Here is a 27856-nt window from a genome sequence, read left to right as displayed (position 1 = left end):
TGCCCATCACCCGGCTGCTCACCCATGGCCAGGGGACACGCGTGGGGGACCCGCGGGCTCTGTCCTGCTCCCCTCGGTCCCCATCGTGCTGCCAAGGGACCCCTTTTTCCCCCCTTTTTTGCCCCGTTTGGCTTTGCTCCCGCCCAGAGCCAGCGGGGCTGGCGGTGCCCCGTGCTCGGCTGCACATGGGTTCAGGGCTCCCAGGCCCTGGGCCAGGCAGATTTTGGCACACTTGGACATCACGTGCTGGAGGTAAAACGAAGACAGCATCAGGGAAGACTCCCTGAGATTTATTATCTACAGAAAAATACTGTGACGGCTCCTGCTGCATCTGCCCCCTCGGAGATCCTCATCCTGGGCCAGGTCCAAAGCTGGAGCGTGAGGCTGTGCCCACTCTCTCGAGTCCAGGGGGCAAGAGCCAGAGGGCCAGGCGTCCCCTGGTCCCCTGCAGACAGCTGGGGTGGGCTGTGCCCCAGCAGTGCCCTGGCACGGGGCACAGGGACGTGTCAGCAGTGCTCAGTCCTCACAGCGACACAGGCGTCGGACACACCTGGGTGAGGGGCTGCCATCCCACAGCACAGCTATTTCTGCTGCTCTGGAGGCTGGAGAAGCGCCTCCTCTGGCCTGCTGGGGGGCTCCTGGCTCTGTCTGTGCCCCCGTGTCCCCTCTGCCATCCATTCCGACGGGATGGACCTCTTGGCCAGCTCCACGTAGACGCCGTTGTCCCGGCAGTGAGACGGGTGCTGCAGGGAGCAAGGGACAAGGTGTGAGCCTCACCAGGGGTACCAGGGTGTGTTTGGAGGGGGCAGGGGGCACGGGAGGCTGGGGTCTGGCACAGGGAGTGAGGCCCTGAGCGCCGTGGCCCTGGCGAGGGGGGCAGTGATGTGCGGCCCCAGCAGAGCTGCTGCAGCTCCTCACCATGGTTATGTAGGTGTCCTCAGCTCTCCTCTTCTTCTTTGCTTCCTGCTCAGCCTTGGCGACCTCATCTCCAGGGACTGAGGAGTAAATTGCTTCCTGCGAGGGGCAGATCAGGCTGTTTGGGACTGAGCAGCCCCCAAACACACAGGGGCTGCCTGAGCCCAGTCCCAAGAGCCACGGCTGGAGCTGGCCAGCAAACGGCCCCTGGTGCCTGGGCAGTGTGGGATCCCCCCCGGCCTCCCCAGCCCTGAACCCCAGGGACCCCTCCAGCCTCAGCTCTCACCTCTGCTTTGCTCTTGCTGCTGCTCTTCCCCATCCTCTCCAGGGCTGTGACGGCTGCAAACCTTGAGGGGAGGCAGCAGCAGCAGTGTCACCTCCGGGAGCAGCATCACCCGCTCCTCCCGTCCCTCCCTCCCTCTCCTGGGACACCGACATCCCTTTGCACAGCCTGGAACAGGCTATCCGTGCTGCTGGCACAGCCCAGGAGGTTGGGGAGCCGAGGGGACGAGCAGGGACACGGTGGCACTAGATGGCAGCAGGAGGCTGGCACCCACACCTGGGAGCCGAACCCTCACACCTGCGAGCACCGGGGCCAAGCCTGGCCAGGGAGGGCTGCAGGGAGGTGCTTCCCCATCCCCTAAACCCACTTTTGGTACCTCTTCCTCACGCACAGCCCGGCCAGGAACGCCACCACCACGGCCACGCAGCCGCAGCCCACCGCGGCCGGCCAGAAGCCGGAATCCCTCAGGGGCGCGGCATCCTCGGCACCTGCGGGGGGACACCGAGGCACGGGTGGCACCGCGGGGACCCCCGAGGCGTGGGGCAGCTCCGGGGTGGGCGGGGAGCATCGCGCACCTCTGGGTGCCGCGGGGCTGACGAGCAGCACCGTGCGGCTCTTGAAGACGCGGCTGGTCTCCAGCAGGCGCAGCTCGCACTCGAAGGTGCCGCTGTCGTTGAGGCGCAGGTCCTGCAGCAGGATGGAGCCGTCCCAGCGGGACACGTTCCCCCGCCACTGCACCCGGTTCCTGAAGCGGCCCGCGGGGACGCCGTGGTTGCTGTAGTAGAAAAACACCATCTCCTCCTGCCGGGGCAGGTGCGGGATGGCAGGTGCGGGATGTCGGCGCCTGTCCCTCCTCGGGAGCTCTCAGTTCGCACCTTCCCCCTGCGCCCTGGGCTGTTCTGCTCTGCCCGGCACTCTGGAAAACCCCGGGATGGGCGCCCAGAGTGGAGCTCCCCTGGTGCTGCGGGTCCTGCCTTCTTCCTCTCTTGGAAACTTCCTCTGCTCATGTCCTGGCGACACGGATGGGCTCCCATCCTCCCCGGGCTGCCACAGAGCCTCCCCAGGGCTGCCTCGCCCTCCTCCCCTGCCTCCAGCCCCGTGCCCCTCTCCTGCCAGCCCCGCGCCGACCCACCTGCGTGCCAGCTCCTGCCTTGTGCAGCCAGTCCACTTTGTGCAGGGTCCATCCCTTGCTGTCGGGGTCCAGGAAGAGGCACTGCAGCAGCACGGAGCCCCCAGCCCTAGCTTGGAGCCGGGGCTCCGTGAACACGCCGGCGGCCCCGCCGCACCGCCCTGCCGGGCACAGGGACAGCAGGATCAGCCCAGGGAGGACGGCCAGCGGCAGCCTGCCCGTCCCCATCGCCGTCTCCTCTCCGGGGAAGGCCGGGGCTGCTGGCCCTGAGCAGCGCCGAGGCCGAGCCCGTGCCTGGCCCCTGCTCGTGTGGCCGGGATGCGGGGCAGCACATCCTCCCCGCACGGCAAGGGCTGCTGCGTGTGATGGGCCAGGGGCAGGGGAAGCACAACCCCTGCCCTCCACGCCTCGGAGCCAGAGCCTGCAGCTCCTGCAGGGCTGGGCTCTGAGTCACTGCCCGGCAGAACCTGTGCTGCTCATCTCTGCCAGGCCAGGGGCAATCCCGGCGCTTGACACGAATTTCAGTTCCTCCCTCGCTGCCCATTTGGCTTCCTTCCCCTTTGCTCACAGGCTCCAGACCTGGGCTGCTGCTTGTCTGGCCACGTAACCACAGCTTGGGGTTTCTAGAGAAGCTGGACAGTGGGGAAAGAAGCAAAGCAGGGGAAGATCAAAGAGCACAGCGCTGAGAACCCACAGGAGGCAGCTGCCGGCTGGCTGGGCTGCAGAGCGTGCGGCAGGAAGGGGATTAGAGGTCTTCTCTGAAATGAGTGGGACACAAAATGTCACGGGAGCTCATCAACCCCACCTGCCTCAGCCTGCAGCGGCCCTGCAAGGGGAGGCTGAGGCTCTGGTGCTGCCTGCAGAGAGCTGGCTGAGCTCATTCAGCTCGGGGAGCTGCTCAGACAGGTAGGCTCGTCCTCGTGGCTGAGCCACCGCTCAGCCTGTCCACACCAGCGAGGGCTGGGCCCTGGCCAAGAACCAAGTGTTTGTCTGAAGCCCTGTAAATAATGAATGCAAAGTGCTGCCGCTTCCCAAACAAGTTCTGTTGGTCTTGACCAGCCGAGGAGCCAAAAATGACAAATATTTGCCAGCGGAGAAGACCAAGGGAGCTGTCTGCCTCGAGCAGAGCCAAAATCAATACCTTGGAAACCTCTGCCTGTATTTAGACTTGGTGAAGCAGTTCTGCTTCTTTCAAAGCCTTGGAGCCTCAGAACAGGGCACATCCAGGGATGGCAGTGCAGCTTGCAGCCTGGTTATAGGCGAGGGCTGCAGGAGGGGGAGATGCAGCAGGGCCAGAGGAGGAGCAGCTCCATGGAGTTCCCTCTCACCACAGGAGGAGACACACTGAGGGGTCTCTGAGCAAAGGCAGAGGGGAAAGAAGAGGGGAATAAAATTTAGAGCTTACCCAGCCATGTCAGCAGCAGGGTCAGGCTCAGCAGCACCTTCATCTCCCTCTGAAAAGAGCAGCGCAGGTGACACACGCTTCAGTGTCCCCTGGGGCAGGACTGACAGCCAGCTCAAGGTCAGAGGAAGGCTCTGGTGTGTAACCTCTGTGGTTGGGAGGCTGGAAGTCAGCGCAGCACAGAGGGCAGGGACAGGACTCTGGTTTGTGAGACGGCTGAGCATGGAAAGGAAGAGTCTGCGTAAGGGAGAGGGATCAGCCCCTTCATATTTCCCCCCAAGTTTCTTTCCGGTGGTTTGGGGTCGAGCTTCTGACATCTAAGCTGAGACGTTCACGGGTGCTGACTCTGTTCATCAGAACAGTTCAGCCCTAGAACACAGCCCCCCACTCCAGATCTAAATCCCTGCCCCTGGGTGCTGCTGGAGCAGCGCCACACCTGATCCCTGGATTCAGCTCCGGCTGCTCCACCTCTCTCACAGTAGAGCTGACATCTCCTTCTGCACACCGTGGCTTTATCCTGCAGCCCAGGGAAGAACTGGCTGTCCCCAGCAGGAACGTGCCAGCCAGTGTCCAGAGGAAGGCAGGAGCCAGCGCCCTGCTGCCTGTCCCTGCTGCAATCCCAGCTGTGAACCTTCATTTTGGGGTAAGGAGCTACTGAGAGAACTCCTCTGCCCGGAGAGCCCTCACGTGAAGCTGGGATTGAGGCTGCCATTACCAGCAGGGATTTTCCAATACTGCAGAAATGAAATAGAAAGACAAGAGCTGAATCATCTCTGGCATTTTGGTGGCTTCACTCATTTTGCTCCGCTGTGCAAATGAGAGGCTCTCCAGGCCACCATCAGACAGGGATTCCAGACCCAGAATCACCTGCTGGTGACCCTTGGATCAGTTCTAGGCTGAGAAAATCACTACAGCTTTGTACCCTCATCACCCTGCCCTTTCCACCAACAAAAATCCTGAGAAGTGGCAGCAAACCTTCTGGCATCCTCTCCCATCTGCCTCTCTGAACACAGGACCCCTCTGGGGCTGGGTTTTTGCATGCTTTGCTGTGCTCTCAGCAGCTCTGCTGTGACACACTTGGCTGCACAGCGACCTACAAACAGCTCCTGCTCAGCCCCAGGGCAGCAGGCACAGCTCAGGGCACAGGCACGGCACCCCGTTTCCCAGAGATGCTGCCAAAACCTGCCGAGCTGCACCCTCCCAGGACCACCCCCCTGCAGCAGCCAGAACAGCAGCCAGCCCAAACCCCAGCCCTGCTTGGCTGCAGGAAGCTGAGATTTCCATACCCAGAGCCTCCCAAAGCTCCTGCAGCTGAGCTCCTGGGGCTCTGGGCCTTATTTGCCAGCAGGTCCTTGCCGGGTTTATCGCCCTGGTTTCGAGAAGGGTTTCTGCTCCTGCCTGGGAACACATTTTTGCAGGGTCTCCCCCTGTGCCACACGGCAGGGAGAGGGTGCTGGGAGGCACCAGCTGGAGCCAGCACCCACTCAGCAGGCTGTTCATTCAGTGTGTGCCAGTGCTGACACATCCTCTCCCAAAGAGACTGGGGGAAAAGGGGCACAGACAGCACACGGCCTTCACCTTCCCCTGCTTTGGCACCCAGCATCTGAGTCACCAGCACTTCTGCTCCCCTGGCTCTCTTCTCAGCCAAACAAATTAAAAAAACATCCAGAAATAAGGATTCCAGCAAAAATTACTCACCTAGAGTGGCCTGGAGCAGTCAGCTAGTCTTGCACGTCCCTCAGCGACTGATGGTTGCTAAATCCTCTCGGGGTTGCGTATTTCCAGGTTGGGTCTGATGGTCACTTTCACACACGAGAGAAAGCAGAACAAAAAATCAGGATGTGCAACAGAGAGGGGAAACCAGCTCAGATGCATCTGCCCCAGAGGGGTGATGGGGCAGCCCCAGGAGGCGCCTGGCACGGAGGGCTGGGGCTCAAACCCAGCGTCAGGGACTGGCCTGACCGGTCACAGTGACCAGTCCAGGTCACAGAGGCTCCTGGGCCGCTCCCTGGGCTCCCTCCTGCTTTGTTCTGGGGACCAGAGGTGCTCAGAGCTGTCACTGCTGCACCCTGGTCCTGTCCCTGAGGAAACAGCACTGGGTGACGTGGCTGCGCCTTCCTCCTGGGGCTGCCAGGGCCCTGAACCTGCCTGGCACAGCGTGGGCAGCTGCCTGACACACACCACACACTGATTTTCCTCCTCTGCAACCCCCCTGGCCACTTTGAAAGTGCATTTTCGCCCTTCTCTTTCCTTGACACGCCAGAGAAGCTCCTGTTCCCCATTCCAATATCCCTTCTCCCCATTCCAGCATCCCACTGCTTCCCATTCCAGTATCCCCTCTCCATTCCTGTATCCCATTGCTCTCCATTCCAGTGTCCCAATATTCCCCATTCCAGTGTTCCAATATTCCCCATTCCAGTATCCCCTCTCCCCATTCCAGTATCCCAATGTTCCCTATTCCAGTATCCCAATATTCCCCATTCCAGTATCCCCTCTCTCCATTCCAGTATCAGTGGCTTTGATGGCACACTGTTGCAATAAAGGATTCAGTTTTTTCCATGCAGAAAAGCCCCTTCTTTATTCACATAACTCATTTTTCACAGACCTTGTGCTCAGTTCCAACTGGCCAGTGGCTTCCTTGCTACTCGATTCATTGCTTAGCAAATGACATTTTACCTTTCCATCAAATCTCTCCATTCTTAGATTGTTTACATGTCTCACTGATTCTCATAGGACAAATTTATTGTTATTAAAAGCTCAGCTTGTTTTCCTCACTAGAAGAGATTATGGTAACTGATGAGAACTTACAAGCTGGCTGCACTGAGAAGGAATATCAGGCCAGCTGGTAATTCAGCAGAAAGGCCTGATTTTCTACGGCCTTTCTTTTATAATATCTCTCCTTGCATGCATCACCACACCGAGAAATTCCCATGTGGGTGGCAGGGGAAGAGAAAGCTCAGCACCAATGGCAGCTCCAAGGGGGCAGCTCAGCTTTGCACCAGGAATATTTGCCCAGGAATATTGGAAATGCAGGTGAACCCAATGGGAAGTAATGAGGATGTGTGACTCAATTCAGAAGGATTAATGATTTCTTTATTATAACTATGCTAAAATACATTAATATACTATATAAAAGGAGGATACAAAAACTACATACTACTTTCTTTAGCTCTAACACAACTCATGGCCCTCTCTGAGAGTCCAGCCCCAGGTGGGTTGGATTGGCCACCAGGCTCAAACAATCCTCACCAAAATCCAACCAAGCATCACCCCAGGTAAACAATTCTCTAAACACATTCTACATAGGAAAAACAAGGAGCAGAAACAGAAATTGCTTTCTCTTTCATTTCTCTCTTTGCACCTCTATGAAGAATCCTGAGAGGGAGAGAAATGTGCTTGGCACACAGGGGGCAGAGCTGAAATGCAGCATTTTGCAGCAAAAAGAGCCTTTGGTTCCCCAGGGGAAATGGGGAGTGCTGGGAGGGGACAGCAAAGCCACTTCCCCGGGCTGTGTGATCCCAGCACGGCCTTTCCCAGGGAAGTTTCGCCTGACAGAGATGCTGTGTCACAAGGGAGCACAAATACTTGAAATGTTGCTTTTTAGTAGACAGGAGAAAAATGTGTTTATCTGGAGGCACAGATCTACAGCTGACCTACTTCTCAGTGAGAGTTTCACCACACCTGAAAGCTGCAGCCAGCAGAGATGCTGAAGGGGACCTGGTGCTTGTCCTCTTTTGGGTTAAATCTGCTCCCTAAAAACCTTTACTCATCATCAAATGACAATTTTTACACCTCAGCGTGGCAGTTTTATGAGTTCAGCTGTCTTCAGCCAAATAAAGAGACTCACAACCCAGAATGGAATAATGCAATTTATTGGTAATTGCATGGCAAAATCAGCAGTAAACCTGGAGCACATCTGTAAAAGGAGAATAGTTGATGGATACAGAAGGACAGCAGCTTTTGAGGGATTGAGTGGATGAATTCCACTGCTCTCTGCCATTCCTTGTTGGGTAAAGCTGGTGAAAGAGGAAATGCCCTTCATCGAGAGGAAGTAATGCTGCACAATGAACCATTTCCCTAAAACGGGTCCTAGAAGAGGGAGGAAGAAAACAACTACTGCAAACAGAACATTCCTTTGGGCAGAGCTTGAGTCCATGGCTGAGGTAGATGGGGTTGTGTGTCCCCAGAAACAGAGTCCCCATTTGCATTTCTGATTTCAAAAAAGGAAAAAAAAAAATTGTTTTCTGTGAATTGTGCTTCACTTCTACAAGTAGAAGGAGCGGTACCCAGTGATGCAGCTGAATAAAAAAATACTTCAAAAGCAGTAGGTTCTCTTCACTCCACCACAGAGGATGCCAGATATCACTTCATCAAACTGGTGTGAGTCAGTATGCTCCAAAAAAACCTGAGAATAAACCTTGTCAGTGCCCAGAGAGCTGGAGCAACTTTTACTTCAAAAAGTTGGATTTCCAGGGCTCAGCAAAAGAGGGATGTCACAAAAAAAATCAAACCAATGAACCAAAGCAACTCACAGGAAAACCAAGGCACATTGGCACTGTAGGCCTGAGGCTTCGGTAGGCCCTGCAGACCTGAGGGCAAGAGGTTTTCTTTTCCCCAATAAATTAGAAAGATTTCTTAGAAAATCATTGTTTTGTGCTTAAATAGAAGTGAATTATCCCATCAGCATTATTCTTCCAATCCACGGAGAGCAGAACATGTCCTTCAACCTGCACTGGTTATCCAGCAGCCTCGGGAAGGATCCATCCATGATTTTCAGTGCTGCAATTTCAGCCTTTTTCCACAGCTTCAGTCAGTAGGGATCTTCCTCATCCGTGTCCTAAACAGGGAACATGGAGAGAAACTGAGATTTTGTGTGAACAAATGAACCAAGCCACGAGTTCAGCCAAAGGCTGAGCACCTGGCAAGAGCCGAAATGCTTCCCAAAAATGCTGCTGTGCTTGAACAGGCCAGAGGAGCTGCAAAAACCACTGATGTGAGTGCAAATATATGAGTGCAAATATATGAGTGCAAATATATGAGTGCAAATATATGAGTGCAAATATATGAGTGCAAATATTGGACTTGATTGGAATCAAAGCTGTCATTTTAAGATGACAGTACAAATATACGAGTACAAATATATGAGTACAAATATATGAGTACAAGTGCAAGTATATATAATAAATATATAATAATTAACAAGTACAAGTATATATAATAAATATAAGTACAAACACTAAAAGTTTGACTTCTCCCAGGCACAGCCACCATGCCATAACCTGCACGTGAAATGTTTTGAGAGGAGCAGCAGCTGAAGATGAGGCACACAGCGCAGCACAGCCCTGCAGAGCCAGCCCTGAGCAGCACCAATTGCTGGTTTTCAAGCAGCCCCTGCTGCTGTAACCACAGCAGCTCTTTGATGATGTCCCACACGCAGCTCTGCAGCTCTGAGCTCACCCAAACCCCTCAGCTCTGCACGGCAAACCTCAGCGACACTCAGCATTTCAATCCAAAGAGATTTCCCATCGGCTTTGCAATTTTAATGGTTTGGTCACTTAGGAAGCACATTAGAGAAACCTCAGAAATGCAGAATTGTTAAAGTGAGAGGGACATTCTCAGGGGGCTGATCAGATAAATATTTCAGTATCAGACAGCAAAGGATCAAAGCTGACAGAGCACTGGACATGAAAGCAGCAGGATTCTATTGTCACAATTTGACTCCTCCCAAAGGATGAGAGGGCAGTTTTCAACTTTTAAGCTCTCCCATGTCTTGGCAGCATTTCCTCCCCAAGCTGGGGCTCCATCCCTCCCCTTCTCTCCTGCTGGCACCTCCCTGATTCCCAGCCAGGGCAGCTCAGCCCTTGGCACAAGGTGTTTCCTGCTTCCCCCAGCTCCCCAAAACCTCATTCCCAGCATTGCAGCTCTGTGCCTAATGCAGAACTGTAAATAAAGTCTGCTGTGTCTAATGCAGAACTGTAAATATTTCATGTACAACTTACGTAATTGCCCGGTTCTCATCCTGTATCTAATAGAAACCACCAGCACATGCCTGTCTGAAGGCTTGGGCATTTAGGAGGTTTTAAATCACTGGCATTAGGAGAGTGAATCAAGCAACACATATTTAACTCCTCCTTAACTCCCATCCTGTGCAGGAGAGGCAAAGGTGCCCCTGAGGTAAATGTGCTCTGTAGGACAGGGAAGGAATGAAATCCCTCTGAACTGGCCATGACTCTGGAATGTGCCTGCCCATTCCAGAGCACAGGACTCCCACAAAATAAGGGCAGCTGGTGGCAAAGCCACTCCGGAGCTGGAGCACCTGCTGGGCTGGGAGGGGAAGCAGCACAATTAGAGGGCAACCACCACTTCGGAGAGCACGACAAACAAAAAGCAGAAACAAACAAACAAACAAACAAAAACCGCGAGGGTTTAGCAATGTTCTGCTGCAATGAAAACAAAGTAAAAGGAGGAAGATCTCCAGCACCTCTGCAGAAACACGGAGGGCTGAGGGGTCACTGCCAGCCCCAAACTGCTGGTGCAGAGCCCCCGGAAAAACCCCACGGCAGCTGGCACTGAAACCCTGATTTGTCATCTTGAAACGACAGCTCTGATTCCAATCAAGCCTGGTGAAAAATCAGTTTGGTGGATTTCGTGACAGCCTCCCCAGCAGTACAGGCAGCAGCTCTCACTCCCTGCCTTTGGGACACCCAGAGGTGTGGGGACACCCTACCTGCCGCTCTCAGCACCTCCTTGGAGCACCCAGGGTGGCAAAATCACCGTGAAAACACCAATTTTCACTTACCACGCAGTTCAGGCAGCACTGCTTGAGTTTGCCCCCGCAGCCAGCTGTGTCTGAGTGCTCTGGCCTGCAGGAAAAGCACAGCATCAGCTTAGACTTTCTCCCCAGACACTCCTCTACCTCCTCTGGACTGTGAATTCTGACTGTGCCACAGGGTACTGGAGGTTTTTCATCCTGAGGAAAACCTTTAGGTCTGCACAGCGAAGCCAAAAGGACTGAAAGCTGCCAGATGCCTCAGTTTGAAGGTGGCCCTTCAGTGCACAAAGATTAAAAGGAAAGTTGCTTTTTGGCTGGTAAATCTTACACCATCAATCAAATAATTATAAGACCACAGTAAAAAAAAAAAAATCATTCTACAAGGAGCTGAGCAGAAGGGAGCTCCATCTCCAAGGCTCCTTCAGCACCTGGCATCCCTGCTCAGGCCACCACAGGTAGCCTTTCTGGGTTTATTTTGCTGTTATGAGGACCCAAAAATGCAGCACCCAAAGGTCATACATGCAAAACATCCTGCTGACTGAAGCTCAAATAAACCTCATTACAGAAGTGAAAGATGTCTGACCCCAAACTGCCTCAGTTCCATGGCATTCCTCACGCGAAGGACAGAGAAAAGGGATGTGCAGCCCTTGGTCTGTGCTCCAGCTCGGGATTTCCCAAAGCTTTCTGCTTGCTGGGACAGCAGCAGATACCAGCGGCTGCACTGCACTCACTTCATGCTGAAGGAGGTGGGGAAATCCTCCCTCGTGCCTGAGCCAACACCCCAAAGTGGAAATGCAGGCTCCAGCCTGCAGCCAGTACTCACTCATCAGACACTTCGATGGAGGATTTCTTGTAGCCACATTTTCCTTTCTCCTTCAGCACCCGGAATTTCCTCCTCATCCTCACCAGCAGCACAATGACCACGAGGGCAGAAGGGAGGAACACCAGGATGGCCAGCAGAGCTGCTGAGCTCAGCTGGAAGGCCAGGCCTGAAACACAGCGAGGCATGGCTTGGCTGAGCCCCTGGGACAAACCCAGGGCACAGCCTGGTGGCCCTTCCACGTGAGACACGGGGCTGGCAGACTGGGAGCAGCCTGTCCCCACCTCTGCAGGGCTCCTGTCCCCAAACCTGTGGTCCCCAAATCTGTGGGGCTCCTGTCCCCAGACCTGTGGGGCTCCTGTCCCCAAACCTGCAGTCCCCAAATCTGAGGGGCTCCTGTCCCCACACCTGTGGTCTCGAAACCTGAAGAGCTCCTGTCCCCAAATCTGCAGTCCCCAAAACTTTGGGGCTCCTATCCCCAAACCTGTGGTCCCCAAACCTTTGGGGCTCCTGTTCCCAAACCTTTGGGGCTCCTGTCCCCAAACCTTTGGTCCCCAAGCCTTTGGGGCTCCTGTCTCCAAACCCAGCCCAGGCTCAGGTGGAGGGAGCTGCAGAGGAGGGCACGGCACAGTTCTACCAGCACGGCTGAGCTGGGAATTTGGGGCAGGGCTGGCACGCAGGGCAGATGAGGAAATTGATTCTGACAATCAGCGCTTGTGATGTGGAGATTGTTTTTAGGCCAGCACTTCCTCAATGTTTAACTTGTTCTGCCACAACGAAACTCCCGAACAAAGGGACACTTCTGATTTCTGCTGTCACCACAGCTGCCCCCGTCCCTTCCTGCCCCAAATCAACCCAGCAGTTCCCAAATCACTGAGCTCAGAGAGTGGGGCTGAAGCAAGCTCTGCTGACCCTCCAGCGTGGAAGTCCAGGGAGCATTTCCCACGTGATGCTCGGAATTCCAACATCCCACAAAGCAGCTCTGTCGCAGGGGTGAGGCCACACTGAGGGCAGGGAGCCTTACCCCGCTCTGTAACCACCAGCACGGTCTGGGGAATGTTGTGGTAAACATCTGGAGGGTTCTTCACGCTGCAGATGAACGTCCCATTGTCACTGAGCCTGGGGCTTTGGATGGCGATGGAAGCGTCGCCATTAGCGATGTTCCCAACCCAGGATATCCTGTCCTTGAATGTCCCCACTGTTGTGGGGTGTGGGATGGACTGATAATGAAAAATCTGCGAGGAGGGAAAGGCAAGGATTGTGGTAATAAAGCACTCATCCAAGAAAGCAGTGAACTGTTCTTTTGCATTGCAAAAGTAAAGGAATAATGACAGGTTAAAAAGTCAGGAAGGATATTTCATATACAAGAGAAATAAAGCCACCAACTGAATCTTTACAGTCATTCTGTGCACAGTGCAACTCTTGTGACAACCCCCCTACTTTATCATTATCATGCTCTTTTGTATTTAGAATATTTTTTCCCCCCAGAGAACACCGAAGGTATTTTACAGGGGGAAGAAGGCAACAGTGAGTGTCCCAAACCGCAAAGTGAGGCAGCAGCCCAGCAAAGCAAACAGAAAATTCCAATTTTCAGCACGCCCAGAGGCCTGGCACTGTTCCACCTACCGTCTCCATCTGGCCCCCAGCGAGGGGCCGGTAGGTCCAGTCCACCAGCAGGCTCTCGGTGATGGGGGAGCTGGACTTGAAGGAGCATTTCAGCAGCACTTGCTCGCCCACAAAAGCTCGGACTTTAGCACTGGCTTTAATTTCCAGGGAAAGAGCATTGCAGACACCTGATGGAACGGGCACAAAAGGCAGGGATTCGCTTCTTGCTGCCCGCGAGGTGCAAAATTGTCCCAAAAATCCCGAGACGTGCGCGGGTCAGGCAGAATTCAAAGACTAAAGCACAGCAGTGACTCCCTGCCCGGCACTGAATTTACAGGAGAGCAGAAAACTTCCCTGACCTGTTCGAGGAGACAAGGAGCTGAGGAACGCGATCAGCTGGGTTACGAACTACCAGCTGTAGGTACTTAAAGCAATTCTGCCTGAATTCCACAGGCACCGGGTCAGAACTCTCCCCAGAGCACCAAATTCTTTCAGTTCTTGTTTCCAGCGGGCGCAGCCGCTTCTGCCCCGTTCAGCTCCGGCCGTTCCGAGCCTCCCTCCGCCCCGGGACCATCCACCGCTCCGGGCAGGACTTCGCCCGAGCCTCCCAGAGCTCCGGGACCACCCTTCCCGAGCTTCCCGCATCCCCCAGAGCTCCGGGACGGCTCTTCTTGAGCTTCCCACATCCCCCAGAGCTCCGGGACCACCCTTCCCGAGCCTCCCCAGAGCTCCGGTACCACCCTTCCCGAGTTTCTCGCATCCCCCAGAGCTCCGGGACGGCTCTTCCCGAGCTTCCCGCATCCCCCAGAGCTCCGGGACCACCCTTCCCGAGCTTCCCGCATCCCCCAGAGCTCCGGGACGGCTCTTCCCGAGCTTCCCGCATCCCCCAGAGCTCCGGGACGGCTCTTCCTGAGCTTCCCACCTTCCCCAGAGCTCCGGGACCACCCTTCCCGAGTTTCCCGCATCCCCCAGAGCTCCGGGACGGCTCTTCCCGAGCTTCCCACACCCCCCAGAGCTCCGGGACGGCTCTTCCTGAGCTTCCCGCATCCCCCAGAGCTCCGGGACCACCCTTCCCGAGTTTCCCGCATCCCCCAGAGCTCCGGGACCACCCTTCCCAAGCTTCCCACATCCCCCAGAGCTCCGGGACGGCTCTTCCTGAGCTTCCTACCTTCCCCAGAGCTCCGGGACCACCCTTCCCGAGCTTCCCATCTCCCCAGAGCTCCGGGACCACCCTTCCCGAGCCTCCCCAGAGCTCCGGGACCACCCTTCCCGAGCTTCCCACCTTTCCCAGAGCTCCGGGACCACCCTTCCCGAGTTTCCCGCATCCCCCAGAGCTCCGGGACGGCTCTTCCTGAGCTTCCCGCATCCCCCAGAGCTCCGGGACGGCTCTTCCTGAGCTTCCCGCATCCCCCAGAGCTCCGGGACCACCCTTCCCGAGTTTCCCGCATCCCCCAGAGCTCCGGGACCACCCTTCCCGAGTTTCCCGCATCCCCCAGAGCTCCGGGACGGCTCTTCCTGAGCTTCCCACATCCCCCAGAGCTCCGGGACCACCCTTCCCGAGCCTCCCCAGAGCTCCGGGACCACCCTTCCCGAGCCTCCCCCTGCCCCGGCACCATCCAGGGCCGCCGGAGCCGCATCCCGAGCGCTCCCGGCCCCGTTCCCCGGCGGGACCCCGCGGGCAGCGCCGCTCCCGTCCCGTCCATCCCATGCCATGCCGGGCCCCGGAGACCCCGGTACCGAGCAGCAGCAGAGCCCCCCGCGGGAGGAGGAGGAGGAGGAGGCGGCCGCCGGCCCTCGCCGCCCCTGGGCGCCGCATCCCGGCCGGGCTCAGCCCCGGAACATGGCGCTCACCTGGCGCAGGTGAGGGCGGGGCAGCCCCGAAATGGCCGCGGCGCCTGGGAAGGTCTGGGAACGCCTGGGAAACTCTGGGAATAAAGCTGGGCACACCTGGGAATACCTGAGTAGGTCTGGGTACACCTGGGTGGGAACAGCTGGGTACACCTGGGCAGGAATACCTGAGCATACCTGGGAACACTTGGGTAGGTCTGGGTAGACCTGGGTGGAATCAGCTGGGTACACCTGGGAACAGCTGGGCACACCTGGCTGGAATCAGCTGGGTACACCTGGGAACAGCTGGGCACACCTGGGTAGGTTTGGGTACACCTGGGTGGGAGCACCTGGGTATACCTGGGAACACTTGGGTAGGTCTAGGTACACCTGGGCACACCTGGTAACAGCTGGGCACACCTGGATAGGCCTGGGTACACTTGGGAACAGCTGGACACACCTGGATGGGCACACCTGGGCACGCCTGGGAACAGCTGGGAACAGCTGGAGGGCCCTGCTGTGTCCGGGACGAGTGAAAGGTCCGGTGCTGCAGCCGCGCCTGTCCCCAGATCCCCGAGCCTCACTGCCAGCCTGCTCGCTGCACTTTGGGCTTTTTTGGGTGCCACAAAATGAGGAATGTGCCAGGATTATATTCTTAAGTCAAGGTGTTCCTTGCTGTGAGATCTTTGTAGATTTTCAAGCTCAATCAGCAAAATAAAGGAGACCTAATCAGGGGAACAGACAGCAACTCCATGCCTTAGCCAAGGACACCCTCGAACTGACAAGTTTTAGGGATGTAATAAATTAAATATTGATGTGTGTCTCTGTACATTGCTAACTGGGCAAAATGCCAGAGTTGAACTAGAGCTGAACGAGCTTGGTTATAATACCAAAAATCACACCTACAGGTCAAAAAGACCCCAGCCAGGTGAAGAGCCTGCCCCTGAGCAGGGGTAGAAGTTGGGAATGAATATTGGGAATGAATATGTATGGGAATGAATAACCCATTGTAAGAGAGGGGCTGTAGTTGGAGAGTTACTGACTCTGAATTCTGTGCATAAATAATGGTGGTAGAAGTCCAGTGGGGTGTGCTGGATCTGTGGGACACCACCAAGCACCAGGCTCGGGCTCCCCTGAAGTCAATAATCAACATCTCCCTGAAGTATTTAATTATTGGTTTGTTGCACACAGGGTAACAAATCTGTTTTTTGGGGACAAACAGTGCAAATCTGCTCATCTGAGGTGTCAGGGGCCCCCAGGTCATGGCCCCCCTCCACAGCAGCACAACTCTGAGTAAGGTGACTTTATTTACAACATAGGAAAGTGAAAATGAAAACAGACAGCCAGGGAATGCTGGCACTTCACAGGTTATAAAGCCATAAAGACACTCTACAAACAGACAGGGCAACGCTGTGATTTGGGGCTGGGTAAATACTGTAACAGGATTGGTTTGGGGCTGGTGAGACACCCTTAGAACTCCATGGGTTCCAGTTTTGGGGAACAGAGGGGAGCGCTGGGATAGTGAGAGTGGGAATGGGAACAGGGGGGAGCTGGTGAACCCAGGCAGAAACTCTCCTCAACCCCCAAATTCTCCCGAAGCTGCCAGAGATGGATGTGCAAACCACCCTGGCTGGTGAATGCCATCCCGAATAACAAACAGCACCCCTGCCCAGCTCTATCACTGTCCATCGAACAGAAAAGGGATTCCAAGGAGTTTGTTGTGCCAGCTGAGACCTCACTGCTCAGCCTTCCCTCTCAGGATGCCAGGGAGGAGTCACAGGGAACAAAACCAGGGCAAACAAAACCAAAACGCTGTGGCTTCCAAGGTGCAAGAGTTCATCTGCTCAAACACCTCCCAGCAATCCGTCCAGTCAGTCTTGGCACTTCCATCTTGCAGAGAAGCCCTGCTCCCGGGTGAGAGGATGAAGGAAAGTTCTTTGTTCATGGGGCAAGATCCTCCTGCTCTGCTTCACTGAGGGGAATTCACAGCTCATGCAAAGTCACCCTCTTTCCATGCAAGACTTTCAGGTTGAGCAGAGGTTCTGCAGCGGCAGCGTGGGGCGTCTGTAATCCAGCTTTGTTCTAACACCCCAAATTACAAGCTCTCACCAGCTGCTTTGGAAGCTCCTGAGAAGAAAGATTGTAAGAAAAACAAACATCCGTGACTCAGGGTTATTGTCAAAAACCAAAATAATAGAGGGAACTGCTGACCTCAGGAACTGTGGGTGAAATTTGTGCTGACATGTCTAAGCAAAGACAGTGAATGTGGGAACAGTGCCAGGCTTCCTGTGGCAATTTTAAAGCAGTAAAGGTTAAAGTAATCAAAAAGCAGATTCCAAAGTGACAAAAGGGAAGTAATTCATTCCTCTTTATATACAAAGCAGGAATGCCATGGAAAGCAGCAACAATGGCTTTTCTACAAATGCTCCTCAACACCAGGGTGGAGAAATCTCTTGCACATTTTAGAGGCTGTGATGGTTCAGGGAGGGTTCACCTGTCTCTGAAAGATCCTCAACAGCAAAGTGTGATTGTGGCCTCAGTTCTGACTGTGAATAGCAGGGAAATACCCGAGGGAATCTGTCTTGGAGAGTCCACAGGAACACTGAGACATTAATTAGAGAAGGTTTGGATGGGTACCTGCATTGTGCACACCAGCAAAGACCCTTAATCTTCCAATGGAATGGATTCCTTTTCTTCCCCCACCTTCAGGCTCTCCTTTTCTTTACTGTTGTAAAAATGGGAGGAACAAAAGAGAAAAGAAGCCCAAATCAGTGTCAGGATGTCCTGAGCCACACACAGCACACCCACGGTGACAAGGTGAGTGTGGCACACGTGTGGTGACCACAGCTCGGGGGACAGGGTGGTCATCTGCCCACCACCACAGCAGCTGCATCCTTCTGAGGGAAGAGCCACCGAGCAGGGCAAGAGGCAGATGGGGACTGCAGAGCTTGTCCATCCTGGGGCTCTGCTCTGCCTGCACGCAGCCAATTATCGCTAATTGGGTTGGCAGCTTGCACTGTGGGTGCTCTGTGCAGGGTCCAAGAATTCAGAAAGGCCGTGGAGATAAACCCACCCAGCTGCCCCAGCAGCCTCTCCCCCGTGCCGTGCATGCCCTCACCTGTGGGTCTCAGATTCAGTCAAAGAGAGAAACGGAGAGTTTCTAGCCAGGCAAAAGCCTGGGAAAGAGCTGGGGAAAATGTAAATAATCTTTATCTCTCTTGTTTTTCACATTGTTTATAGTTAAGTTCTATCACTGTGCGTCAAGCACTCTGTACCAATGCTGTGGGTTGTTTTCACTTCAGAACCAATGGATTTGGTCCTTGTGGAGCTCTGTATAAAAGAGCGGTGTATTTTGAATAAATCAGTTTTACTCTCACAGCCTTCTGAGTCAGAGCCTTCTCCTTCCCATCCTGCCTCGACAGCCACACTCACCTCTCAGCGTTGGCCGCCTCCAGCCTCCTGTCCCGCGCCTTCCTGCGGCGCTGCCGGCAGATGATCATGGCTGTCACCACGATGATCATCAGCACGGAGGCAGAGCCGATGGCCACGGCCAGGAAATGGATTTCTGAGAAGCTCACTGCATGGGGAGAGACAGAATGAAGCAGAGGGACACACAGGAGGAGCGGGGCTGGGATCCTGCATTTGTCAATAAAACCTTTCCTCAAGCTCCCTTTTCCCTCGTGCTTTCTACTTACCAGCCCTTTTCTCCCACAGCTTTCCCAGATGTGGAAGAAGGCCACTCTGCTTAAATCCACACAACCTCGGGGGGGTTTCTTGGCCTCTCACCTTTCTGCACAACCCGGAGTCGCACCTCCCCGATGGTGCCATAGACGTCTGGCCAGTTTGTCACCTGGCAGGTGAAGGTCCCGTTGTCGCTGGGCTTCAGGTTCCAGAGGACGATGGAAACATCGTTCCGCTCGATGTTCCCATCCCAGGTCACTCGGTCTTTAAACCTTCCCGCAGGGGGCTCGTAGGGCTCCTTCAGGTAGTAAAATACCTACAAAAGTCACAAAAACATCGAATGGCCTGGGATGGAAGGGACCTGGGAGATTCCTGTCAGGTGCAGGATGTCACTTAAGGCAGGACTCAGCCGTGGTGTCAGCAGACCCAGCTTTGTAAAGCCACAAACATTTTAACCCTGACCACCCAAAACTAAACACGGGAGTGTTTGTTAGGCAGGGTCTATAAACAGATTAATCACTCCAAGTGACGAAGGCCCAGATGTGTCTGTGGGTTTGGGGTGTGTCTGTACCCATGTGGCAGCACATTTCTCTCCCTCAGGATTTTTCAGAGAGGAGCACAGAGAGAAATGAAAGAGAAAACAATTTCTATTTCTGCTCCTTGTTTTTCCCATGTGGGATGTGTGTGGAGAATTGTTTCCCTGGGGTGATGCTTGGTTGGATTCTGGTGAGGATTGTTTGAGCCTGGTGGCCAATCCAACCCACCTGGGGCTGGGCTCTCAGAGAGGGGCATGAGTTGGGTGAGAGTCAGAGAAAGTAGTATCCTCCTTTTATACAGTATATTAATGTATTTTAGCATAGTTATAATAAATAAATAATTCTGCTTTCTGAATTGAGTCAGACATCAGCATTTTTTCCCATTGGGTTCGCCTGCATTTCCAATATACCCCCTCGCTGCTGGGTGCTGGGTGAGGGGAGCCCCCGGAACGGAGCACAGAGATCTCACCCACCGGCTCGTGAGCGCTCAGGTCCTCGGGCTGGAAGTTCCAGCTCACGGAGAGCTGCTGGCTGACGGGGCTGCTGCTGGAGAAGGTGCATTTCAGCCGCTGGTTGGTCCCGTTCACGGCCACCACCTCCTTGGCAGTGTGAACCTCCACTGCTGCCGCCAGCCACAGCGCTGCGGGGAGAACACGGGGCAAAATCACCGTCCGAGCCAGCTCATCGCCGCTCCTTATCGCCTTTAAATCCCTGGGAGCCTTATCTGCGCTGGCAAGGGACCGCCTGAGCATCCCAGGCATTCCCGGGGGGTGATCCTGCAGATGGAGTCAGAAAAACCCTTTCAAACTGCACTGAATCCCACCCAATAATTGCTATTTCCCATGCTAGAGCTTCCCTTTTTACCCTTTCTACTCAGCCTCGTGCACAGCACGGTGGAACTGCTCTTAACTCATGTATCCAGAGCCAGTTCTAGAGGCTTTGTAGCCCAGCTGGGCAACTGCAGGTAAATTCAGTCAGGTCTAGAGGAAATGGATTTGTTCTTCCAAGAAACATCCCCACAACCACCATGGCTTATTTAAAAATAAGTGAACACTGCTCACTCGATGCTCCCCTGGAAGAAGGAAAACCAGTGAGAATAGAGCAAAGAAAAGAGAGGAGGAGAGTGAAAAATAAGAAAAATTAATGGTTTTCTCGGTGAAGGAAATAGAAAATATCAATACCCTGTCACATTAGGAAGATAACTCACTCCAGTGTGATTCAAACAAACAACAAAAAAAGCTTATCTAGGGTTGTAAAATAAAACTTCACAACAAAGATGTATTTGGAAGTAGTTTATGGCTAAATACTTCCTTCCAAATAATTCCTTATCTCAAAGGGAAAAAGGCTTGGAACGCCAAAACATTGAAACTATTCACATGTGAAAAACTTCACTGGCAGAGATCACGTTGCTCATACATGGATTCGGTGCCAAATCTGTTAATTTTAAACCCTTTGAAAAGAATTAAGCGAGAAATAAGAGTAAAATACTTTTTTTCAAGGCCGATTACATTCCACATTTGGGAAAGGAAGTTGCGTTATTATTAAAATCCAGGTGTTTCGATATAAACCACTGAAAATTCAAGTGAGTTTCGTGTCAGTCTGGAACCTTTGCTGTGTAAAAGATCTGAAGCCGGAGCTCCTGGACAATCCCTGATTGTTTAGGAACAAAGGTAGGGGAAAAAAAAAAAAAGAAAAAGAGCTGAGAGTAAAGTTCAGATTCCCAGCAGGGGAGAAAAAGACCTTGAAAGCGGAGCTGAGATCAGTGGAGGAAATCGGTGTTCTTCCTCTCGAATACGCCCAAACCTGTCGGGGAAGAAACTCAAGCGCTCCGCGCCGCTTCCAGCGAACCCCGCGCAGCAGGAATCGCAGCAGGACGGGGGAAGGCTCTGCCCGGGATAACTGAAGGGATGGGAAGAGGGAAGCGAGGCCGGGCCGGGCCAGGGCCACGCTCCTTACCTGGGAGCTGCGCCCCGAGGACGAGCGCAGCGCCCAGCCAGGCGCGGCCGCGCATCGGGGCACAAAGCCGGGGCTGCGGAGGCAAATCCGCTTCGGCTTCTCCGTCACCGGCTAAAAGATGAGTTTCTCCAAGCCTTCCCAGCACAACGGGGCAGATTCCGGCGAAGGAAGGTGAGCGCTCCCCCTGCCCGAGTCAGGCGCGCTCCGTGCCAAGGTGTGCCCAGCCCCGCTCCGTGCCAAGGTGTGCCCAGCCCCGCTCCCTCCTGCTCTAACCCAGCGCGATTCCCAAGGTAAGATTAATTTCTTCTCCCTCCCATATTCCCCTGCTCTTAGGTGTTGCAATCATTCCTCCTCCCAGCCGCCACCCCAAACCACTCCCCTCTTGTGGGAGGTAAAAGAACATTTGCCTGGAGGTGCTCATAGGTGACTCGAAGGAATGAGGGCCGTTTGTTTGGCAAAAAAACCTGCAAACGATCCTAAAAAGAGCGGCCCAAACCTGACACTGCGGGCCCTCACCCAGAGCATGGAAACGTCCCACCAAACACAGACACCTACCCTAAAGTGATTTGAACCCTTGGTTGTAGGCAAGGATTGGGAGCCTGGTGCTTGGGAAGTTCTGGGAAAAATCAGGTGGAAAATGGGTCCGGCCATTTTCCAATAAGTGAGAAATTCCGTGGGACACAAAATATTCTGCAGTCGGCACGTGGTGAGAGTGTAAAAGCAATCTGAGCCTGCGTGTTGGCAAAATGAGGATGTTTGCATTCGAGGGCCATGAATCACTGGGGTGTGTGAGAGACAACTGCTCACTCCAAAAATGTTAAAGGGTTTATTAAACCTTAACAAAACACAAGAAAAGGACTAAATAAGGAAGAAGTTGCAGCGCTGGGAACTGCTTTTGTGGCTTTCTACCACGTGGCTGGCTCGTCTTCAGGATGGATGCTCAGTGTTTTATACCGCTGGGGGTTGCATCAGACAACGCTGACCCCTCCCAAAGTCTGCCAGCCAGCCCTTCTTTGCCGTTTATCGGTGGGGATTGCTTGCCTGCAGCCAGCTTTTCCATTCCCAGCTGCCCCATGGAAGGGCCACATGTGCACACCTTTCTACCTGCCCTAGACACCCCTGATGTCCGATGGCAACAGTACAGGGGGGAAAGGGAACCGCGGGGAGAACAGAGGACATGGAAACGGCAATCACATAACTGTACATCACTAAAGCTTCTCTTAATATCCACACAATAGTCACCCCTGAATTGTGAGAGCAAATCGTCTTGTGATCCATCTGTGTCTGCGTCTGGCACCCCAGCCTGTGCCAAGAAGTCATCGCAGGTTATGGATTCCGGGTGTGCCTGGTGCCCATTTCCTTTGCAGGGTGCAAGGGCAGGGTGCCCCAACCTCCGGGTGTTTGGGAAGGGTGTCCCTTCAGAGATTTGGTGATGGAAAAACATCACTGAGGCCGTCAGCTGCCCGGATTGTGCCCAGAACAGAACAGGGAATCCTGTGTGTGCTAACACATCCCCTCCAGGACGCCAAGGATCTCCATTTTCCAGGAATGATTTGGACACCAAGGATCTCTGTTTTCCAGGAATGATTTGGACACCAAGGATCTCCATTTTCCTGGAATTGTTTGGTCCCGTGTTAGCCCTCCATCACTTCCTCTCCCCAGATTTCCACCCAATTACGATTCCAGCATACCGCCTCCTTCTGGGGCTTTGTTCAGGTTGAGTTTAAGGTTTAGCAGCCAATTTGCTGCCACTTCCTAATCCTGTTTCTGCACAGGGCTGGGAACAGCCCCTTTGCCTGCAGACTTTTGCTAATCCTCATCCTCTTCCAAAATATGTGGCTTCCTGTTGAGCCAGGGGCAGGGGAAATGACTCTCACAATTTCAGAAGGCAAAATGAGCGTTTATTCAAAAGCACCTCTCTCTTTCATAGAGAACATCGTGAACACCAATTCCATTGGACTTAGAGTAAAAACATTTCACCTGATTGGTACAGTGGACTTAAGTCAGTGTGGTAGAACATATCTATAAATGATAAGAACAGAAAGTAAGATAATAGATTGATTACATCCCTCTCGGACTTTCCCCCAGGCTTAGCGTGGCAGAAATCTTTCTCTTTTTCTCTCTGACTGAGCTGAGAATATCCGCAGGGTTCAGCTTCTAATAGAAGACCGCGTCCCTGGCACACTCAGCAGTAACCTAAATTCTCCGATGTTCCGCTGGAAACGTAGATAAGGAAAAGGAAGCGCTGACGGCCAAAGAGCAGCCCGGCGAGGGGCACAGCGGCATCCCCGTGTCCCTGCGGGCAGCAGAGCCCGGAGTGCCCGGGCCGGCCCCGGGTCCGTGCGCGCCCGCAGCCCGGCGGGCACGGAGCGCGCCCTGCGCTCCTGGCCGGGCACGGAGCCCCCTCTAGTGGGACCAGCCGCCTCCAGAGCGGAGAACCTCCCAAAAACGCTGCTGGGACAGCGCCTGGCGAGGGGATGGGCAGGGAGAGATGGCCGCGGTTCTGTGCCCCTGCAGGGGCTCTGCGGGCTCAGTTTGGGTGGGGCTCTCGGTTCCTTCATCCCAGCCTGGCAGTGCCTGCAGGGACCCGCCAGGAGCTCTTCCTCAGCGGCTGTAGGATAGAACAGGGGGAATGGCTCCCACTGCCAGAGGGCAGTGTGGCAATAAACATCCTTCTCTCTCGGGATTTTTCATTGAGGAGCACAGAGAGAAGAAAGAGAAAACAATTTCTGTTTCTGCTCCTTGTTTTTCCCATGTGGAATGTGTTTAGAGAATTGTTTACCTGGGGTGATGCTTGGTTGGGTTCTGGTGAGGATTGTTTGAGCCTGGTGGCCAATCCAACCCACGTGGGGCTGGGCTCTCAGAGAGGGCCACGAGCTGGGAATGAGTTAGAAAAAGTAGGTTTGTAGTTTTAGTATCTCCTTTAAATAGTATATTGATGCATTATAGTGTAGTTATAATAAAGAAATCATTCAGCCTCTGAGCTGCAGTCAGACATCAGTATTTCTTCTCACCAAGTTCACCTGTACTTACAACAAGGGCTGGATGGGATATCAGGAAGGAATTGTTCCCTGTGAGGGTGGGCAGGCCCTGGCACAGGTGCCCAGAGCAGCTGTGGCTGCCTTGCATCCCTGGCAGTGCCCAAGGCCAGGCTGGACAGGGCTTGGAGCATCTGGGGCAGTGGAAGGTGCCCCTCATGGCAGGGTGGGATGAGATGGGCTTTAGGGTCCCTTCCCACCCAAACCACGCTGGGATTCCACGTGAAGTCGTTCGGAGCTTCTCAAACCCTCACTTTGAGACACTGTTGGGAAGGCCCTGATGTAAATCTGATTGCAGCTCGTTTCTCTCTCCTCTGCTCCCAGGGCAGCTCCTGGAGCTGTCCCACACCCCGCAGAGCTGCTGCAGGGCACAGCAGCCACCCCTGGCTGGCGGTGACGTCCCATGAAGACATTTTGAGCCTCCGCACTTCCTGACCTGGGCTCATTTCACATGTCTGGGTCTGCCTTGGCTGCTCTGGAAAGAGTGAGTCCCCCAGCCCTGGGTCGGCAGCAATTCTGGGAAAAACAATCCTGGGACTCTTTCTAGAAAAGCCACCGTGCTCTTTCCTGCCACAGCCATGCCAGTCTGATGTGGTGGAGAGGAGCAGCAGGAGGAGGAAGACGCGGATGAGGCTGGAGCAGTGCCTGCCCCTCCTGGGGCTCCTGCTGTGTGCAGGTGAGTGCCAAACCTCGGGCAGCTCGGTGCAGTGTGAGCTGTAAGGTTAATTTTCATTTTGGTTTCTATCGGGGCACATCCACGCTCTTAATTTTGGTTTTATCCTTTATCCGTGCACTTTTCTCAAAGCGTTTGGTGGTGCTGGGTAAATGGTTCAGGCTTGGTGGGAGATCAGGGCTGGGGTGGCAGCTCCCACCTGGGCAGGTTTAGGATGGTTTAGGATGGTTCAGGATGGTTTAGGATGAAGTGCAGAGTACCTGTAAAAGCTCTAAAGAACCCAGTAATGAGGAGAGATAAGTGTTCACCTTAATCCATTAAGAGTTGCTACAAGACTCCAACTACTCTGCCAAAGTGCTGCAAATATCAACCTTTGTGAAGATAGGAAATGCGGTTTAACAGTTTATCAACTTTTTTCAGATTTAATGTATCTATGTAAAACAAAAACCATCAGGTAACCTTCTCTCCGGGGAAGTCATCTGCCTGTGGAATTCAAATCTGCAATCGCTTATTTACCTTACTTTTTTCAAAAGGAAAAAATGTCTTTAAAGGAAATACCAAATCTGTTTCACACCTCCTAAAAACTCTTTCTTTAATATTCCAGCTCCAGAGCCTCTCATGGAGAAATTTATTTCATACAAGGCAGTAAAACCAAACAGATATAATGTTTTACAGCGTTAAATCAACATCAGGCTCCCCCTCTCCAGCGAGTTCTCTCACAGAGGACAGAGATTCTTACCAGCATTTTCCAGCAGTGTTTGCTCCATGATAACAAAGCAGAATTTTTGGGTTTGCATCTTGAAACAACAACCCTTTTTTCTGAGCTGGGTTGGAAAATGATTCAAGTTTCCATTCTGCATTAGGCTGCGTTGAAAATGGCTTCCAAGTTCAGAACAACATCCTGTATCACCACCAGAATATTTCTGGTGCCTTCAGCATGCATGTGGGATTATAAATGTCTCTTCCAAGCAGCTGAGTTCAGAAAGGATGTCCCGGGAGTAGTGTGATATCTGAAGCTCGATTACTTAACATTTCTTATTCGTTTTTTTGCAGGTGGCACCACAGCTCAGGAGGGTAAGTGTATTTTACTGCCGTCCTTTACTATTTATCATGCTAAAACCCCCAAATATGCCTCAAAAGTGAGGAATATGTGTCAAATAGAAAGATTTTAATTATGTAAATATTGCAGGATAGGAAAAATTCACTATTCATTAATTGACAGAGGTATTACTAATTGGAGAAATTGGTCCCGAATTATTACCAGTACTGGGCATTTCCAACACTGCGAGGCAATGGTGAGATGATTTTTTAACACTCCTTATTTTCTGTTTTGCAGATGAAGAACAGGAGAGTAAGTGAATTTTACCAGCATCCTTTAGTATTTGGCGGGATACAAAGACTGCAGCTGACTGAAAATCAGGTAGAAATATTTGGCTTTTGCCCGTGGTTTCCTTGCTCATTGCTGCCTTCCCAAGGGGAGTTCCTGGTGGAGATTTCTGGCACCACGGTGACCATCACGTGTCCCTTGGAGCACGAGTCCATCCGCTGGGAGCTGGCCGGGAAAGTGCAGGACACCACGGAGAGGAAGCTCATTCTGAAGGACCACGACAGCGCTCCTGCCAACCTCAGCTGCGGGGAGGGCACTGGGAAGCGCCAGCTGTACCTGAATGCCAGGGGTGAGCGCAGCCCCCTCGCCTGCCCAGCCCAGGGCAGGTTTTGGGGTTCACGCTGCGTTGCCAGTGCTGGGCCGGGTGAACGCGGTGCTGCCGAGGCCGTTCCCGCTCTGCGTGGGTGGTGAAAGATCCCAGAGGCCGTTTTTGGCAGAAGGACTCTCCCCTTTCCCCTCAGTTTGCCCTTCTCCCCGTCCCAGCTGCCCGTAGCTCTGTGCCAGCCCTCGGGTGAGCGAGCCCTGGCTCTGAGCATCCCCCTGCCCTCCTCCCCTGCAGTGTGTGCCACCTGCGAGGAGCTGGACGCCCTGACCGTGGCAGGGATCATCACTGCAGACCTCCTCATCACCCTGGGGGTGCTGATCCTGGTCTACTACTTCAGCAAGAGCAGGAAGGGACGAGCCAGCGCCGGTGGGGACAGTCGGCCACGAGGTGAGAGCCATTGCAGACATCCCTGTGCCCGTGCCACCTGCGAGCACCCAGGGAAACCTTCATCCCCACTGTGGGACGGGGCATCCTCTGCTCCCCACGAGCTTCCAGGCAGTGCTGCTGCTTCCCAGGGGTGTTCTCCAGGCTGCCTCTGTGCAGGGATGGGGGTGGCTGCTGTGCCAAAGCTCCCCACATTTCCCAGGCCGCTGCGCTGGAGCCAGCCCTGCAGCCCCTGGCAGCAGCCGGCTCTTCAGGAGCTCGGGATAAATCCATGGGAGCTGGTCCCTGGGATCAGCCTGGAGGCCCCGGTGGGAGGAATCCCCAGGGCTTCACCCTCTGTGTGCCTCTGTTCCAGGTCAGAAGACGCAGCGTCCTCCCCCCGTCCCCAACCCGGACTATGAGGTGAGGACGGTCCCTTTCCCTCCCTGCTGCTGGGGAGGGACGGCGGGGCTGGGGCTGGCACCGGCTCCTTCATCCTCCAGCCGAGCTCCTGCTTTCCCTCCTGGCAGCGAGGAAAAGGGCGCTGAGGGTGCAGCCCTTTCCCTGCTGCTGCAGGGGGATTTATCTATGGGGGAGCAGGACTGCAGCCCCACGCACTGTGTGGGCTCCTGACCCGACATCTCTGCTCTTGCCACAGCCCATCCGGAAGGGCCAGCGGGAGCTGTACGCGGGCCTGGGACCCCGGGGCATCTGAAATCCCCCGTGGCAGCCCGGGACCAAAAGCTTCTGCCCGGCTCCTTGCCAGCCCTCTGCCGAGCCGCTGGGACAGGGAGGTGCCGTCCACCCCGGGGTGAGCTTGGGTTTGCCAGCAGGGAACAGAAATGAGCCCACTGGCAAGAGATTTCCTTCTCATTAAAGGACTGCAGCCTCACGGAGGGGTCCTGGCCTCCTTTTCCCTTCACACTTCTCTCTGCTCCCGCTCAAGGGTGAATCCTTGGGCATTCCTGCCAGGAGGGGCCTCCAGGCTGATGCATCAGCTCCCATGGATGATTTATTCTGAAGCTACAGGCTTGGCTTGTCCCTGCAGTTTAATTTCTGCCCTGAGTGCCTCCGCTTGCTTCTGGTGGTTCCCTGGGCTGGGAGCGGATCCTTCTCAGGGGGATTTGCCTCTGCCCTGGCCCTG

At 54.3% G+C, this 27856-nt stretch overlaps 4 protein-coding genes across 10 annotated transcripts; 1 reads left to right on the top strand and 3 right to left on the bottom strand.

Annotated features, from left to right (window-relative positions):
• Positions 1-247: 247 nt before the first annotated feature.
• LOC110470450 (myelin protein zero-like protein 2) lies at positions 248-5818 on the bottom strand. 4 transcript variants are annotated; one of them, XM_021530094.3, is made up of 8 exons: positions 5428-5817; positions 3733-3945; positions 2331-2488; positions 1774-1999; positions 1575-1686; positions 1202-1262; positions 919-1014; positions 248-743 (listed from the first exon to the last, which is right to left on the bottom strand). In XM_021530094.3, exons 2-8 carry the CDS (start codon positions 3773-3775, stop codon positions 582-584), a joined length of 858 nt encoding a protein of 285 aa, XP_021385769.2. In that variant the 5' UTR covers positions 3776-3945; positions 5428-5817; the 3' UTR covers positions 248-581. The 4 variants fall into 4 exon arrangements, with proteins under 4 accessions (XP_021385769.2, XP_085416395.1, XP_085416396.1 ...); XM_085560269.1 differs by having other exon boundaries at positions 1575-1999; positions 5428-5818; XM_085560270.1 differs by lacking the exons at positions 3733-3945; positions 5428-5817 and having other exon boundaries at positions 2331-2570.
• Positions 5819-7585: 1767 nt separating this feature from the next.
• MPZL3 (myelin protein zero like 3) lies at positions 7586-14964 on the bottom strand. Of its 2 annotated transcripts, none has more exons than XM_085560272.1 (6): positions 14778-14964; positions 12948-13114; positions 12346-12556; positions 11325-11490; positions 10529-10592; positions 7586-8566 (listed from the first exon to the last, which is right to left on the bottom strand). In XM_085560272.1, exons 1-6 carry the CDS (start codon positions 14947-14949, stop codon positions 8540-8542), a joined length of 807 nt encoding a protein of 268 aa, XP_085416398.1. In that variant the 5' UTR covers positions 14950-14964; the 3' UTR covers positions 7586-8539. The 2 variants fall into 2 exon arrangements, with proteins under 2 accessions (XP_085416398.1, XP_077644198.1); XM_077788072.2 differs by having other exon boundaries at positions 14664-14810.
• Positions 14965-16041: 1077 nt separating this feature from the next.
• LOC110470448 (myelin protein zero-like protein 2) lies at positions 16042-21059 on the bottom strand. 3 transcript variants are annotated; one of them, XM_085560274.1, is made up of 6 exons: positions 20927-21059; positions 19444-19746; positions 18540-18750; positions 18186-18330; positions 17391-17478; positions 16042-16880 (listed from the first exon to the last, which is right to left on the bottom strand). In XM_085560274.1, exons 2-5 carry the CDS (start codon positions 19729-19731, stop codon positions 17418-17420), a joined length of 705 nt encoding a protein of 234 aa, XP_085416400.1. In that variant the 5' UTR covers positions 19732-19746; positions 20927-21059; the 3' UTR covers positions 16042-16880; positions 17391-17417. The 3 variants fall into 3 exon arrangements, with proteins under 3 accessions (XP_085416400.1, XP_021385766.1, XP_085416399.1); XM_021530091.3 differs by having other exon boundaries at positions 19444-19610; positions 20927-21057; XM_085560273.1 differs by lacking the exon at positions 20927-21059 and having other exon boundaries at positions 19444-20709.
• A 20-nt stretch (positions 21060-21079) lies between these two features.
• On the top strand, positions 21080-27604 carry CD3E (CD3 epsilon subunit of T-cell receptor complex). The gene is made up of 9 exons (XM_031506841.3): positions 21080-21216; positions 24289-24448; positions 24541-24640; positions 25691-25711; positions 25974-25988; positions 26113-26313; positions 26584-26736; positions 27089-27135; positions 27371-27604. The coding sequence occupies exons 2-9, from the start codon at positions 24416-24418 to the stop codon at positions 27425-27427; spliced, it is 627 nt and encodes a 208-aa protein (XP_031362701.3). The 5' UTR covers positions 21080-21216; positions 24289-24415; the 3' UTR covers positions 27428-27604.
• The last annotated feature ends 252 nt before the right edge of the window (positions 27605-27856 follow it).

Source organism: Lonchura striata, chromosome 24, assembly GCF_050655825.1.
Source record: "Lonchura striata isolate lonStrDom1 chromosome 24, ASM5065582v1, whole genome shotgun sequence".
In the NCBI taxonomy this organism is placed as follows: Eukaryota; Metazoa; Chordata; class Aves; order Passeriformes; family Estrildidae; genus Lonchura; species Lonchura striata.
The sequence above is the reverse complement of the archived record's forward strand: the minus strand, read 5'-3'. Positions and strand labels throughout refer to the sequence as shown.

Coding starts and splice junctions, on each gene's coding strand:
- LOC110470450 (XM_085560268.1), bottom strand. CDS start 2,555: ATGGGGACGGGCAGGCTGCCGCTGGCCGTCCTCCCTGGGCTGATCCTG. Junction 2,000..2,330: donor AGGCAGGAGCTGGCACGCAG/GTGGGTCGGCGC, acceptor CTGCCCCGGCAG/GAGGAGATGGTGTTTTTCTA. Junction 1,015..1,201: donor GCAGCAAGAGCAAAGCAGAG/GTGAGAGCTGAG, acceptor TGCCCCTCGCAG/GAAGCAATTTACTCCTCAGT.
- MPZL3 (XM_085560272.1), bottom strand. CDS start 14,949: ATGCTCAGGTATTCCTGCCCAGGTGTACCCAGCTGTTCCCACCCAGGT. Junction 13,115..14,777: donor CCCGCCCTCACCTGCGCCAG/GTGAGCGCCATG, acceptor CCGTTCCATCAG/GTGTCTGCAATGCTCTTTCC. Junction 12,557..12,947: donor CTGGGGGCCAGATGGAGACG/GTAGGTGGAACA, acceptor CCCTCCTCGCAG/ATTTTTCATTATCAGTCCAT.
- LOC110470448 (XM_085560274.1), bottom strand. CDS start 19,731: ATGCCTGGGATGCTCAGGCGGTCCCTTGCCAGCGCAGATAAGGCTCCC. Junction 18,331..18,539: donor ACTCCGGGTTGTGCAGAAAG/GTGAGAGGCCAA, acceptor CTCCCCATGCAG/TGAGCTTCTCAGAAATCCAT. Junction 17,479..18,185: donor GAGGCGGCCAACGCTGAGAG/GTGAGTGTGGCT, acceptor TTTTTACAACAG/TAAAGAAAAGGAGAGCCTGA.
- CD3E (XM_031506841.3), top strand. CDS start 24,416: ATGTCTGGGTCTGCCTTGGCTGCTCTGGAAAGA. Junction 24,449..24,540: donor CCTTGGCTGCTCTGGAAAGA/GTGAGTCCCCCA, acceptor TTCCTGCCACAG/CCATGCCAGTCTGATGTGGT. Junction 24,641..25,690: donor GGGGCTCCTGCTGTGTGCAG/GTGAGTGCCAAA, acceptor GTTTTTTTGCAG/GTGGCACCACAGCTCAGGAG.